The 15,920-nt window shown below is 34.0% G+C and overlaps 1 protein-coding gene and 1 non-coding gene across 2 annotated transcripts; both read left to right on the top strand.

Moving 5' to 3' along the window:
• Positions 1 to 369: 369 nt before the first annotated feature.
• On the top strand, positions 370 to 451 carry TRNAS-AGA. Its single transcript has one exon. It is a non-coding gene; the product is annotated as a tRNA-Ser (tRNA).
• A 4,137-nt stretch (positions 452 to 4,588) lies between these two features.
• On the top strand, positions 4,589 to 8,516 carry LOC116027647 (GEM-like protein 5). Its single transcript, XM_031269352.1, has 3 exons — positions 4,589 to 5,128; positions 6,641 to 6,915; positions 7,985 to 8,516. Exons 1-3 carry the CDS (start codon positions 4,810 to 4,812, stop codon positions 8,234 to 8,236), a joined length of 846 nt encoding a protein of 281 aa, XP_031125212.1. The 5' UTR covers positions 4,589 to 4,809; the 3' UTR covers positions 8,237 to 8,516.
• The last annotated feature ends 7,404 nt before the right edge of the window (positions 8,517 to 15,920 follow it).

Below are 15,920 nucleotides of genomic sequence, written 5' to 3'. Positions count from 1 at the left end.
ATATTTATTTTTATAATTTATATAATTTTATATCAATCTAAATATTATTAAAATATTATTACAATTAATTTTGCTACACGATACACATAGTAAAAAATATAGTTAATTACAAAATTGGTAATTTCGTTATATATAATCAAGGGATCATTTCGGTAATTAAATCTTAAAAATTAATATAAATATTGAGAAACGGTATTGAAAAATTTTATCATCTCCACCGGATTTGAGTGAAACTACCATCCCAAATAAATGAGAGATAAAATAAGAAACTATTCAAATGTTGTCACGCAATAACATATTATAATTCATTCGAATAAGGTTTTTATTTACTTAAAGTTGTAATGCCTGGAAGGTTACATTGTAATAATTGTGGTCGTGCCGGAGTGGTTATCAGGCATGACTAGAAATCATGTGGGCTTTGCCCGCGCAGGTTTGAATCCTGCCGGTCACGTTTTTTAATACTCTATATTAAAATCTTAAATTTATTTAGATTATTGTAAATAATAATAATAATAATAATAATAATCTATACTATATATAAAAGTAAATTCTTCCACCCAAATTTTCCCGCTCAAACTTTTATTAATATAATTACATAATTTATTGGTAAAATAATTAATAAAGCTTAATTGGTAAGAAGATGTTATATGGAAATTAAATAATATCTATTAATTGGTAATATTGTTTCCAATAAGTCTACACCAATAAGAAAATAATCATTTATTTTTATTCTTTACAAATTCACGTTAACAACACCAATAATATGTTACTAACATACGCACATCCAGTTCCAATAAATTATTATGTGCAATAATTATAATATTTTAAAATGAACATAGTATGAGGATTTTGCACATAATGAACTATATTTTTCTTGTTTTTTGACATGGTAATTTTGCATAGGCATAGATTCTTTTTACTATTTAAACACTTCATTATGCTACCAAATTCTAAGAATAATTAAACCATTATACTTGTGAGAATATAATGGAAATAATAATTTATTAATTATTATTTACACTAATAATAATAATAATAATAATAATAATAATAATAATTTGAATACTTATCTATACTTCTATACTATATTATTAATAAAAATAAAAAATTCTCGTGAAATTCCCACCAAAACAATAGTAAAAGTAAAATGGAAAAGAAAACTGATATTACTAATGGATTGGAAATATAAAACGATCCTAATGGAAAAGGAAACGGAAATTAGGCTAATTGGAAAAAAAAGATATTACTGATTGATTGAAAATTATTTAAAAAACTTTAAAAAATTAATTACACTTTCCTTTTAAAAAAGTATACAAATTTATAATTCTCATATTCTCTACCTATAAATACATTCTTCATTTTGCACAACGCTCATCCTCTTCCCATGTTGGTGACTCTTCATTCCCTTCTTCCACTACCCAGTAAGAAATCATATTACAACTTTATAAATTGACATGTAATATGCATTATTCTATAATAACTGATAGGGTTCGTGTGGATGAAGCAAAAGAAGGCAAAGGAGCACAAGTTTAAGAATATTGGGGTTCGTGTGGATGAAACCAATGTTTCCTACAATATTTTCTGTATTTTGATTTTAAAGTAATTATTAAATTTTATATTAATTTGCCTAATTTAAGATATTGTATGGCATCTTTTATATGTTTTCATCTTCTTATTATTTTTAATCTCTTTTTTAATGCTTAATAATTACCATAAATAATTATTAATAATTGTAAATTTAAATGATGTAATTATATTAATAATTAATTATTAAGACAAATATAATTTATTTTGTACTGTGAACACATTATTTTTAATAATTTTGATTTAATTAAATTATACCTTAATTATAAAAATTATACCTAATAATTTTAGTATTACATGGGACACAATAAATACCATAAATAATGTAAAATAATTTTCAATTGTATTCAGCAATAAAATTAATAGTTAATTTTTAAGTCAATTATAAAATCTTTTATACTGTGGGCACATTATTTTTAATTATTTGGGTTTAATAATATTATATCTTATTTATAAAAAATCCAAAGTAATATTTTTAATACAACGTATGTGACTAATAATTATCTTTATTATTAAGGAAATTAACATATATTTAGCTTGATAATAAAAAGTCTTCAAATGTACGAATTATAGTAACATATAAATCAATTAGTAAGCCAATTATATTAGGCAATCTAATTAATAATTTAATTTTTAAATTATATTCTTTTTTTAATAATGAATATATTTTTAAAGTATATACACAAATTATACTTATCAATATAGAATTAAAAATGTACACACACACAAAGCTAAGCTATAACACTATATACATGCCTTAATAATTAATAATTATTATTAATATTATTGCTTAATAATTATTTATGGTAATTCTCATCACCTTCTTCCATGTAATTTTTATGGTAATCTATATACGTATGTTTATACTTAACGTATTATATTATTGGCACACAATAAATTATACTTACTTTTTTTTTTTTTTTGCAAATACTTACCTTAATAATTAATTATTAATATAATTGCCTAATTTTTATTTATAGTAATTATTATGGTAATTATCTTTCCCTTCTTCTGTGCAATTATTATGGTTATATATATATGGTTGTGCAGTTGCTTTAGGTGCGTAATTTTCTTCTTAAGATGCGTGATTTGTATGCTTAAGGTGCGTAAGTATTGAAATTTAAGGTGAGAGAACCTAAAATTGAAAGTGCGTGGTTTTACATCTTAAGGTGCGTTATTTTTCTTCTTAACGTTGTTTTGGACCGTGGTCTACATAATAATTTGTCACAAATCCATGGCAATGTGATCAATTGGGCTCAAGGTAATCAAACTTAATTACCCTAACATTGAAACTCAATGGGCTTTAATTAATTAACTTAATCAACCCAATATCCAAGTCATTTGGGCCAGCTAAATTAATTAATTACTGTAAGGTAGTTTCAGTTAACTCAATTGAAATAAAACTTAACCCAATCAATTAAATTCAATCTCTTGCTATCGTGAGCAAAAGTAAAATATGCCGCTTACTCCATCTCTTAAATTGTGTATAATCAAAACATAAAGCATTATTGGGAGAAAAATGGTACATTTTTTATCTACATTTATAATTAAAGTTATGATGTATATAAATTTAACAGTTGGAAATATACAACTTTCAAATCTCTGTATTGGGATAAGAGAAAATATCAATTTTAGTTCATCGACGACAATATATATATCAATTTTGGTTCTTGACTATTGAAAATTTCTAAATTAAGTGCATGATTATTTAAATTGTATTACATTTGATCCTTGACTATTAATATTTTCAAAGAGAAAATATCATTTTTAGCCCCTTAACTATAATACATGTATCAATTTTGGTCCTTGACTATTAAAAATTTCAAATTAGGTCCATGACTATTCAATTTGTATCACTTTTGGTCCTTGACTATTAACATTTTCAAATTAGGTGCATGACTATTCAATTTGTATCACATTTGGTCCTGCCGTTAAATTTTCCGGCCAAATTTCCAGCGAAGTCATCGGGACCGACTAATTTATTTAATTTTTATTTTAAAAATTATTTTAATACTCCGTAACTTTTAAATAAAAAAAACTTAAAAATAAAAATAAAAAAAATAAAAAAAAATAGAAAACGCTGGTCACCCCCGATGACTTCGCCGGAAATTTGGCCGGAAAATTTAACAGTAGGACCAAATGTGATACAAAATGAATAGTCATGCACCTAATTTGAAAATGTTAATAGTCAAGGACCAAAAGTAATACAAATTGAATAGTTATGGACCTAATTTGAAATTTTTAATAGTCAAGGGTCAAAATTGATACATGTATTATAGTTGAGGGACTAAAAATGATATTTTCTCTATTTTCAAATTAGGTGCTTGACTATTCAATTTGTATCACATTTAGTCCTACCGTTAAATTTTCTGATCAAATTTCCAGTCAAGTCACCGATGACCAGCTAATTTATTTAATTTTTATTTTAAAATTATTTTATTAATTTTTAAATTAAAAACATTAAAAAAAATAGTAAAAGAACACCAGGGGTGGGGGAAAGAAAATGCTTGCCACCCACTCCTCCTTCGTCTCCACCGAAGACGAAGGAGGATGGTGGGGTGGCCGGTGTTATTTATTTATTTATAATTTTTTTTAATTTTAAAATTATTAAACTAATTTTTAAAATAAAAATTAAATAAATTAGCCGGTCACCGGTGACTTGGCCGAAAATTTGACAGAAAAATTTGACAGCAGGACTAAGTTTGATACGAAATGAATAATCATGCATTTAATTTAAATGTTAACAGGAAAGGATCAAATGTAATACATATTGAATAAGTTTTAATAATTAATAATTAAAATTAATATATGTACCATAGTTGAGGACTAAAAATTATATTCTCTTTAATTTGGATAAATACGAAGTGGATGGCCGGAAAACCCACGCCGGGAAACTTCGCTATCATCTATTCAACGGCTCCACTTGTTGACACATAAATTAAGAAACAATTACTAGCAATAATAAATTAGTAATATAACAACGAACCTGGTTACTTCTACGCGTAATCTCACGCCTGTTCTAGAACGATGCTAAGGTTTCTATTATGATCATACCAGATTTCTTTTCTGGCCCAATTAACCTTCATCTCTAAGAAACCATCTTCAATTAATCCTATAAATTGCAGTGTTCCGATCCCCATCTCTATCTATCTCACCACTTCTTTACCAAAGTATATTCTTGCCTTCATTCCAATTCAGAAAGATATTCCCATAAGTCCCCAAATAATGGAGCCAAAAGGAGAAGAATCAGAGCCCCATAAACCCTTGCCTTCTTCTTCTGAATCCCAAGCAGCAGAAATGGACCCTCAGAAATGGGGAACTCATGTGATGGGTCGTCCTGCAGTCCCCACCACCCACCCAGATAACCAGAAGGCTGCCTTGTGGAGGTCTGAGGATCAGCACCAAGATTTCCACCCTCAACCTTACGTCGTCTATTCTCCAGTGGATCGGCCCCCCAGCAACAACCCCTTTGAATCAGTGTGCCACATGTTCAATTCTTGGAGCCATAGAGCTGAGACCGTAGCTCGTAACGTATGGCACAACTGTGAGTACCCTAGCTCCTCAATCACTCTCTATTCTTCATCTGCTATATCTTTATTAGACAGTAGATCCTTAGAATCAAGCACTTATCGGCTATCACCTTATCAAAAATTATCTAGAATTTTCTAGCCATTAATTACTGGATTGAATTTAGTCTTTCACCCCTCCTGTCAAAAGTTATCTAGAATTATCCAGCTATCAATTTGGTCTTTCATCACCTCCATCTAACAATTTTTCTTCCAACATTATTATTAATGAATGACATAATTTTATTTTATTTATATACCCCCACATCTTTTCGTGAGTCGGGACTAAATTTTGACTCTTCAAACCTCTCTTTAATAATCTCTTAAACTAATCTCATTAGTCATTAGTATTATTTTTACACAAAAATTTGTGTGAGACGAATCAGATTATTGATTAATGAGGTCAAAGATTCGTCCTATTAATTAAAGATTCGACTCGTCTGGGTGAGACGGCATCACACAAGTATTGCCCTTATTGCTATTATTATTTTGGAGAGTTTAAATAATCTTGCTAAAGACTTTGTAGTCCACGTGAGAGGGTTATGAGTTCGAGCCTTAGTGGGGACAATGTTTCGTTGGGCAGTAGCAGAAAATAATTTTAACAAAAAAGAGATTTGGCATGCCCTGTTTGCGTGTTTTTTTTTCTCAAAACTAGAGCCCACAAAAATTTTACACTTTTATACTTGCATATGACAAATTATACCGTGCACCACGGTGCATATAGCAATGTGCACCACGTACGTAAACGACGTCGTTTTGAGCATTGTAAATTAGTCGTCCCTTTTTTTAGAAATCACGTTTCTCGTTTCGGTCGGTCTGTGTATTATGTTAATATTCTGTGTATTCCAGGCAATCGTTCTGTGTATTCCAGGCAATCGTTCTGTGTATTCCAGGCAACCGTTCTGTGTATTCATGTTAGTAACACACGTTGTGATGTGTTTGTGCATTCGAATGTTTAGGAGGATGAGTTATGTGTATTTTGTGTCAATATTCTGTGTATTGATGTTATTAACACAGGTTGTGATGTGTTTGTGCATTCGAATGTTAGGAGGATGAGTTCTGTGTATTTTGTGTCAATATTCTGTGTATTCTGGGCAAACATTTTGTGTATTCTAGGCAAACGTTCTGTGTATTCTAGATAATGATTATGTGTATTATAGATAATGAATTCCCTGTAGTCATTTGCGTCCGCGTCCACTAACATCGAAACGACGTCGTTTTGGATTGTGATGCACATTGCTATGTGCACCGTGGTGCAGGGTATAACGATTGCTTGCATAGTGTAAAAAAATTAAGAAAAAAATCCCCCCTAATAGTAAAAAAATCATCCTAAGTTTTTATTTTTGAAAAAAAATCCCTAAAGATTACAAATGGAGTTCCTCTTAGCCATTCCTTGCTAAATTTCGTCTTTCATCAATCTTTGCCCAACACATCGTAGGTATACTATCTAGTTTTTTTCCTTGGGAGTTGACAATGTTAATTTTGTGCAGTGAAAACTGCGCCATCTGTATCAGAAGCTGCTTGGGGAAAGCTGAACATGACTGCCAAGGCAATAACAGAAGGTGGATTTGAGCCATATTACAAGCAAATCTTTGCAACCGATCCTTATGAGAAGCTAAAGAAGACGTATGCTTGTTACCTTTCAACAACAACCGGCCCTGTCGCCGGGACCCTCTATTTGTCAACCACCAAGGTTGCTTTCTGCAGTGATCGCCCTTTGACCTTCACAGCTCCTTCTGGCCAGGAGGCTTGGAGCTACTACAAGGTATTAACACTTTTAATTTCTGCCCACTATCATTGTTGTAGGATTAATCGCTTATCACTACCCTAACTCTAAAAGCTCAAGAGCTAGGGTATTTCCTGCTGGACTTGGCCTGACTTAGTTTACCGGCCTTTGTCTAATTCACTCCCTTAACACCAACCAGTCTTTCACGGCAAATTATTATTTGGACCAGGGTACACATAGTGCTATGTGGTAACAAAAAGTACATTTTTAATATAATAAATGTACATTATTTGTGTACTAAATGTACACTATAAAATATAAGGTACACAAATAGTGTATATACATTTTTAATATTATACTGAATGTATATTATTTGATATTATGGTCCACACAGCTGCATGGCTCATGGTCCACACAATAATGATTGGTCTTTCACTGCTCCTAGTGACTGACTTGATTCCACTTGTTGGGCTTCCATAATTGACACACAAGTCGTAGTAGAGCGCCATATAGAGGCGGCTTTGGTGGCCGATGGATTTCATCTGAATTCCATTATGGCTCGATTTCGAGAAATTTGCGGGTATATTCACTGCCCGCAAGGGGAACTATTGAGTCCTAGAACTACCTACGCGTCGTACGTGACTCAGATAACGGAACGGGGAACCCGACAAAGCGTTCCCTATCGCCGGGTTCTTCAAGCAATCCAAAACTATGATATCCTTTTAGAACGAAGATGATATATATCATAGTTTAGGTATTTGCTAGGATTATATCTAGTAGTGAATGCGTAATTTTAGTACACATTTTCCTAGCTAGTCTTTAACTACTCTCATTTAAATTCAAACCAGTGACTTAACTTGATTCGACTTGTTGGGATTGAACGTTTATTACTACACCAAAAATTAAAGTTAGTAGCGAAGCCGCAAGTTTAGCACACATTTTTCAAAAACAGAGTCATGGACTCATCTTACTGATTTCCGTCTAACGATTTCCTAGCTACATGGCGTTAGATTTGGCTCTTACCTCTCTCCGCCTAACGTATTGCATTTAGAAACAATTCAAGTTGGTTGCTAACATCAATACTACTTACTTTGTGTGACTTTGACAGATTGCAGTACCCTTGGCAAATATAGCAGCAGTGAATCCGGTGGTAATGAGAGAGAATCCACAAGAGAAGTACATTCAGATAGTGACAGTTGATGGTCATGACTTCTGGTTCATGGGGTTTGTGAATTTTGAGAAAGCAACCCATAATCTCCTAGACGGCTTGTCAAATTTTAGAGCATATGGAAATAATAATGCAGCAGGGCAGTCTGTGAGTGGACATGCGAATGTGTCACAACCTGCTACTGCTAATTAACTAGCAATAAAGTAGTATTTCACCATTCAACTCCTCTTATCTGAGTTGTCTTTCCTTATACACAGTTATTGTATTACTTTGTGTGCTTAATTGCTTGGAGTGTATTCATGTATATTGTTAGTTGTTGTTGTTGGATGCATTATAGATTTTTCCCTTCAGGTATGGATGATCAGGTTGTAGGCAATCTGTGTAGAGAATTTTCAATATAAATTAAGGGGGGTTCGGTACACCATAATTGTAATTCTTTAGCTGGCTAATTACATTGTTTGGTTTGAAGGAATTACCTCTTTTTTTTTTTTTTTTTTAATTGAAATTCATACTTTCATATGAATTCTGAACAATGAAGCATGGAACAGATAAAGAGAAGAGAAAGATTTGGTAGTTATTATTATTATTACTAATTAGCAATTTTGCATGAACTTGAATTTTATAGTTTTTTTATGAACAGATGTCAATTGTATTGCATGAGTATATTCATATTTGTTAATGAGTAATGTTAGTACAACATAAAAAAATAGAATGAGTAAAATATTTTATTTATAACTTATTAAATACTTCTTTGTAAACTACCTTACTAGTTGAATTAGTAGTATTATCTAACTCATTCTTAGGATTATTGACTTTAGATACTGCTACACATAATTGTCCGTGTACAAATATTGGTGTTTTTAGTAGCAGTCGAATATCGTGTACAAATATTGATGTTTTTAGTAGCAGTTCAACATGAGATAACGTTTGGCCTTGAAATTTAACTGTCTATGTACAAACTCTAGTGTTTTTAGTAGTAGTCTAACATGAGACCACGTTTGGCCCTGAGGTTTATGTGTGTCTAGAGGTTCCTGCCAAGCTTGCAAAGAAATAGCTCGTTACATGAGTCTGCGAAAGCCAGAACTTGTTTTTCCATCTGTGTTTTATTAATGAATTAGAAATTAGGTTGAACTGAACATAAGTTCTACATTGTGTTTTACCCAAGGTTCTATAACCAAAAAAAAAAAATTATGTTCAAAGTATTATTCTACATTGTATTCTTGTTTTCGTAATACATAATTGTTATGTTTTGTTTGTTCCATATTTATTAAGTTGTTTTTGATAAGTACTAAATTAGTGATATTGTAGTATAGTAAGGCAAGTATGTGCAATTTTAGGCAATAGTTTTCCGATCCATGAGTTTGCCTTTGAGACTTGGGAATGTTGAGAACACATCCTTGCCTTTAACTCCATAAATGTGTGACAGCATGAAGTTATAGTCCATGGCAGACTATAACCAAGTTAAGTCTCAAAAAAAAAAAATCAATTTTTATTTGCCTTAGACTTTAGAAATGAATGAGAGCATTTATATATGGTCCATGGCAGACTATAACAAACTTAAGTCTAAAACAATTTTATATTTTGGTTACTTAAATTTATGGGTGAAGTGCCATCCCGCACCACGAACCATAAGCGATTCTTCATGCCGCACCATGTACTTTTAAAAGTGCTTATTCGATCCGCAAACCGTAATTTTTTTTCTGCCTAGCCTTTTTTGCAGGTTCCCCAGTATACTTGCTGACTTGGCGCCGGTAATCCGCAAACTGTAATGTGATGTGGAAATTAAATTATATTTTACTCCTTATTTGCAGTATTAATATTGTACAACCGTGCATATTTCGTAGTTTTCTCCGATTCAAAGCTCAGCGGCCGTTCAAAGCAGACAGAAGCACAGTCCGACGAAGCACGCAGTTCTCCGACGAAGCACGCAGTTCTCCGACGAAGCACACAAAGTATAGGTATGTCATCTTCCTCGAATTCATCGCGGGTTAGAGTAAACATGGAGTATGAACCTAGTGTGTATTGTAATTGTGGGTTGAAAGCTCCCATTTGCACAAGTAGAGAGTCGGGAAAGCAATTCTTCGGGTGTCAAAGATGGAAGGTATGAAGCAATTCTTCGGGTGTCAATTCTTTTGAATGAATTTTGGTTTCAATTGTTGTAAAACTACAGCTAGGGTTTTCTTAATTTTGGGTTTCTTTTTCCGTGATTGAGGTGTGTAGGATGGAAATGGTTGTGGGTTCTTCCTCTAGAAGGATCAGAATGCTAGGAGGTGCGAAAGTGAGCAAGAAGACCTAAAAAAGCTGGTGCTGTCTTTGAGGATTGAAGTTGAAGCTGTGAGAAAACTCATTGTAACTGATTGTACTGCAATGAAAAAAGATAATCAAGTGATTAGGACAAAGTGTGCTTGTCTGTTAATTGTAATTGTGGTCCTTGTATCAATAATTTGTAATAAGTTGTTCTCATGTTAATGAAAAGTTTTAAGTTTGCAGTAGCTATTTATTGTTTGGAGTTTGCAGTAGCCATTTATTGTTACATTATGTTTGCATTCGATTTTGTAATCTCTTTGTTCTCATCACTACCAAATTGGCAAACTGTAATCAAATGCCAATGTTAACTGCCAAAGTGCAAAAGTGTCAAAGTGCCAAAGTGGATTATAGTGCCAAACTGTAATTTGTAATCTCATTCTACTTTGGATTATAGTTCACTGCCAAGTGCAAATGTGCCATTATGTATATACCTATAAGCATATACATTGTCAAACTACCAAAACATACCATACTTATAAGCATATACATTGTCAAACTACTAAAACATACACAGTGCCATATATAGTCAATCTACCACAACTGCCATTCACTTATAAACTGTCAAAAAAGAACACATTGTCATGAAGTTATAAACAGCCAAAAAAGAACAACATAGAGTGCCATTAACATTACAATCTGCCATCTAATTCAGTGCTATACTAGGCTATAAACTGGCAAGACAGTAGCACAAAAAACAAAGTACATAATACTCCAATACAGTTTGGAGCAGTAATAATAGCCAAAATACATACAGAAGTCATAACTATCCAATCTACCAACAAACTACAAATTCTGTTAGTCTTCAATCTGCTAGCATCTTCACCTAGTCTACAAGTTCTCCAAGCCTTCAGTCTGTGTGCAATCTACAAACATAAAGAAAGCAGTTGTATCATAATCCATCACTTCTAGAACCAATAGGCATTAAATGTTAACTTACTCTAATTACCTGACATTGCAACTGTGCTTTCTTGAGCTCCTCTACCTCTAACAGCAATAGTTTTCCTTCCTCTTCCTCTTCCTCTTCCTCTAGTACCAGCCCTAGCAGCAGTAGAAGGCCCAGGGTCTCCTTGTCCAGTAGACAAACTTGGACAAAATCTTTTGTTGTGCCCTTTCCCTTTGCAAACTTGACAAGTCATCATTCTTCCTTTCCTAGAGATCTTTCTAACAGCTGCACTCAGTTTGTTTTTATCCTTGTTCTGTTCATCAGCTTCCAGCTTTCTTTTCTTCTTGGGCCTGCCAGTCATCTTCCTTGGAACTGGAGCATGGATCTCCTCTCCTTGAGTTCTTGGCCAAAACATTTCTCCATTCATGGGCTGTATTACATGCTCATAGGTTTTCAAGTACATATCCTTGCTGTAGCACTCATGAATATACTCTTCTGGTTGATGTCCCTTGTGAAATATTGCACAAATGGAATGGGGACATGACAAACCAGTCAACTGCCAGAGTCTACAAGAACAAGTCCTCAACTCTAAGTTGATCTTGAACTGAAATCTCCCCTTTCTCACCTCATATCCATCTGCTCCATTATATACAACTTCCCAATCTGCACTGCCAAGAATATTCTCATTTAACTTCTTCAGCACAAAAGGCCCATAATTCCCAGTCCATCTCTCAGCAGTTGCCTTTTTCTTTGCAATCCTCTTCATCACAGCCAGTCTCATATCTTCAAGCATTGGAATTATATTCATGGATCTTGCATTCAACAATGTCTTGTTGAATGCCTCACTCAAATTGTTATCAACCAAATCACATTTAACCTCCTCTTTGAAGAATGCTTTGCACCATAACTGCATTGGGTACTTTTGTAAATCTTGAAGCGCTGTAGCATCTACCTTCTCCAAAGCTTTCAATTTTTCTACAAGCAATGCTTGATTGGGTGTCTTTGCAATCTGCCAGAATAAACCTTTTAGAACCTTCCCTCTGTGCTTCTTACTCCAGTTGGAGTGGACATGCCTAGCACAATTTCTGTGCTCAACTCCAGGAAATACTGCTTGAATGACACTAACCAACCCCTAGAAAATGAAATTGAAGTTAAGAAATGCATGTATACTATGAATGAAGAGAGTTGATAAACCTCATAATTCCAGTGGTTTACCTTCTGTTGATCACTCATTAAGGTCCATTGAGTGTTGTCCACAATGCCCAAATCATCCTTCAACAGGTCCAGAAACCATTTCCATGAAGAGGTATTCTCAATCTCAACTACAGCCCATGCAATTGGGTACATTTGATTGTTCCCATCTCTACCCACAGCTGACAGTATTTCACCCTTTAGTTTCCCCTTCAGGAAGCAGCCATCAAGTCCAATGAACCTCCTACACCCCTCTAAAAATCCCTTCTTCAATGCCGCAAAACAGACATATATCCTCTCAAACATAGCAGGTGAATTTTCCACAGTTCTTGTTGTTTTTATTTTCACTGTACTTCCTTGGTTAGAATTCAAGCACTCTTGTGCATAATCCCTAAGCCTTTTGAATTGACTCTCATACCCAATATCAAGTTTCTTCAAAATCCCTGTAATTGCCCTTCTACACATACTGACAGTTACATTCAAGTTGAATTCAGATTTAATGTGTCTACTGAGCTCAGAATACCCAATAGTTGGATTTTGCCTCACCTTATCTTCAAATTTCCATTCTAACCATTTCTGACTATCCCTAAGGTGAATTGAGTGTTGCATTTATGCTCCAACATAATTGCTTTAACCTGAAAACACCTAGTTCTTTCCTCCGAGCCTGCACTAACATGAAAACCACACCCCTTCCCTAGGCACTCAACCCTAACATACTTTAAACCATTCTTTTTCCAAAATAGATCCCTCTTTGTGTAAACAACATAACTAATCATGGCAAGCTTAAATTGTACATTGTCATCAAAGTACATGCCTAATTCAAGAAATGGTGGATCTGATTTAGGGTTGTACCTAGGGTATTTGTCATTGTACTTTGACTGCACCTCAACCCCTTCCTCATTCTCATTTTCTTCTTCAACAGTTGGTGGGTCTTCTGAATCATAGTAGACAGAATCTGCCTCATCTACTACTGGAATTTCATTTGATAAGTCATCAACAGTTGGTAAGTCATGTACTCTAACCTTTGCTTTTCTCTTGGCCCCCCTTTCCCTAACATGCTCACTACCACTACTTATATGCTCACTACCACTACTTAGTTCATTTCCCTAGTCACTGTAAAAATCACTCCACCTTAAGTCAGCTTCCTCAGCACCTAAGTCAGCATCTACACTTGCTCTCTCAGCACCTAAATCACCCTCTACTCCTACTCCCTCACCACCTAAATCAGCCTCTACTCCTACTCCCTCACCACCTAAATCAGCCTCTACTCCATTCCCCTCATTCTCAGCTTGCACTTCACCACCCCCTTCAGGCCAAGGTAAAGATAAAGCAACCACCGTAGTCTCATCTATCCCATGTTCAACATAAATTTCACACCTTCTGTTTTCACTTGCAATCTGAGCTAAATGGAGACTACTAGCATCATTATTAAGTAGCTTTAAAGCTGTAAAGGGTTCAGTGGTCAACTTATAAGTCAGTGAGGAAATGTTCCCATATCTTTGGTCTTTTATATACTTCATTAAGTGGGGATAACATATTAGGTCAGGGTCTATATGCACTACTTCTGTCTCCCCATTCACATAGTTAAATCTAGGCTTTTACACGAAATTACCTCCATGATGTATAATTAATTCCACACTTTCAGTCATCCTGACAAAGAAATTCAATGCACATTGTTTAAGATGAAAAGAACACCACACTGTCTCACTTTAGTCAATGCACATTTCAAGATAAAGATGCAGATTACAACTGTCAAACATAGTTCAATGTGAAATGCAGGACCACAATACATACAACCATATTCAAAACATAAATGCAGTATATAAGGACCCCACTAACTCAATATCAATACTTTATACAAAGCAAAAGCAACCCAGGAGGACCCCATCAAGACCCAACACATCGAACAAAGCAAGACCAACTCATATTCACATATTCAAACAATGCATAACAAAATCAGATAAAAGCCAACAAAGCACGACCACAAAAACTCATTTTCAAAGCACATTAACACAATATTCGCATAAAGATTATTGAAGTGAGTATTTGCATAAAGATTATTGAATTGATGTAGTAACTGCTACCTACCTTGCAAATCCTTCGCAATATACTGTCTATGCCTTCGTCCTTCGTCCTCCGTCAACCGGCAAGTCGCGATTTAGGGTTTGGGTATTCGACTTTTGGATTCCGATTGGGTGTGGTGGTCGCGATTGAGAGGGATGAATGTTAGAATTCAAATTAGGGTTACTAAGTCATCTACGAAATTGGGGTTAATTACAATAGGAAGTTGAAATGGCTGCCACCTATATAAAACATACCACGTCAACAAGTACACACCGCCACATCACAATTTTATAACCTGTTACTTGAAGGGAACCTACAAAAAAGGCTAGGCGGAAAAAAAATTACGGTTTGCGGATCGAATAAGCACTTTTAAAAGTACATGGTGTGGCATGAAGAATCGCTTATGGTTCGTGGTGCAGGATGGCACTTCACCCTAAATTTATTTACAAATTGATGATTGCAGGAACTCCCACTGGTTATGTATTTCTCACACTGTTGGGACATTATCATCATGTAATTATGTAATTAAGATCCCAAGTAAGTGTTGCTAACCATTTATTTAGTTATTAAATATCTATAATTACGTGTTGGTTGTTTATTAAATATATCATATAAAATTAATGCACTTAAAATAGGCTAACCTATTTTCACTCTCAGTTCAGAGAAATTATGCATAATAAAAGTCCAAAAATCTGTCAAAAGTTTAGTAAGACAAAAAATAGCATGTTTTAAATAATCCAAAACATTTTGAAGTCTCCTGCAAGTCCATTACAATTATTAAAATTGATTCATTCATCCCTAGATTCATCTTCATCAATAATCTTTTCAACTTTCACAATGACTTGTTTCTTCTTTTAAGAACCCTGAGTACTGGAAAATTCATCCAGTAGGGATATCTTAACTGCATCTAATAATAGGACTCATATTAGCCATTGATCTAATAAAATTAATGGATAGATTTAGGTTGTCTTTTAATTAGTTGTTTTGATTTAATTATGCAAAGTGTCGTTTGTATAGCTGTCTTAGAGGGTAGTTTTGTCTTTGTCAATGTTTTAATTTTGGGTAGCTGATTTTTCGGATTCCTATACGCAGCAGATATCCAAAATTTCGACGGTTCTTATTCTTCTTGTTTTTGGAGAGCATTCCTCATTGGCTGAGCTTTGCGGTCCCAAGCGGCGGTCTTTGGCAGGTTATCGACGTCAACTAGTCAGAGCACACCGACGCAGCAATGGCAGAGGGCGATGGTTCTCGACTTCGTCTTGAGATGTCTTCTAGGATGGCTAGTCGAGGTAGGTTTTTATTTTTTTTAATGAATTTTTTCGTTATTATGGGGTTCGGGTGGGAGAATATGGTTGCATGTCGATGCTTTTTAGTTCTCGTGGTGGTAGGGAGGTTGTTTCTAGGGTTGAGAGTGTTGTTTCGTTGGGTGGT

The sequence above is a fragment of the Ipomoea triloba genome, chromosome 8 (genome assembly GCF_003576645.1).
Source record: "Ipomoea triloba cultivar NCNSP0323 chromosome 8, ASM357664v1".
NCBI lineage: Eukaryota > Viridiplantae > Streptophyta > Magnoliopsida > Solanales > Convolvulaceae > Ipomoea > Ipomoea triloba.
Note: the sequence above shows the minus strand (reverse complement) of the source record. Positions and strands in the feature narration are given on the sequence as shown.

Bases quoted from the DNA above. Each gene is read 5' to 3' on its own strand.
- LOC116027647 (XM_031269352.1), top strand. From the start codon at position 4,810: ATGGAGCCAAAAGGAGAAGAATCAGAGCCCCATAAACCCTTGCCTTCT. The intron at 5,129-6,640 runs GTGAGTACCCTA...AATTTTGTGCAG, and splicing joins TCGTAACGTATGGCACAACT to TGAAAACTGCGCCATCTGTA. The intron at 6,916-7,984 runs GTATTAACACTT...TGACTTTGACAG, and splicing joins AGGCTTGGAGCTACTACAAG to ATTGCAGTACCCTTGGCAAA.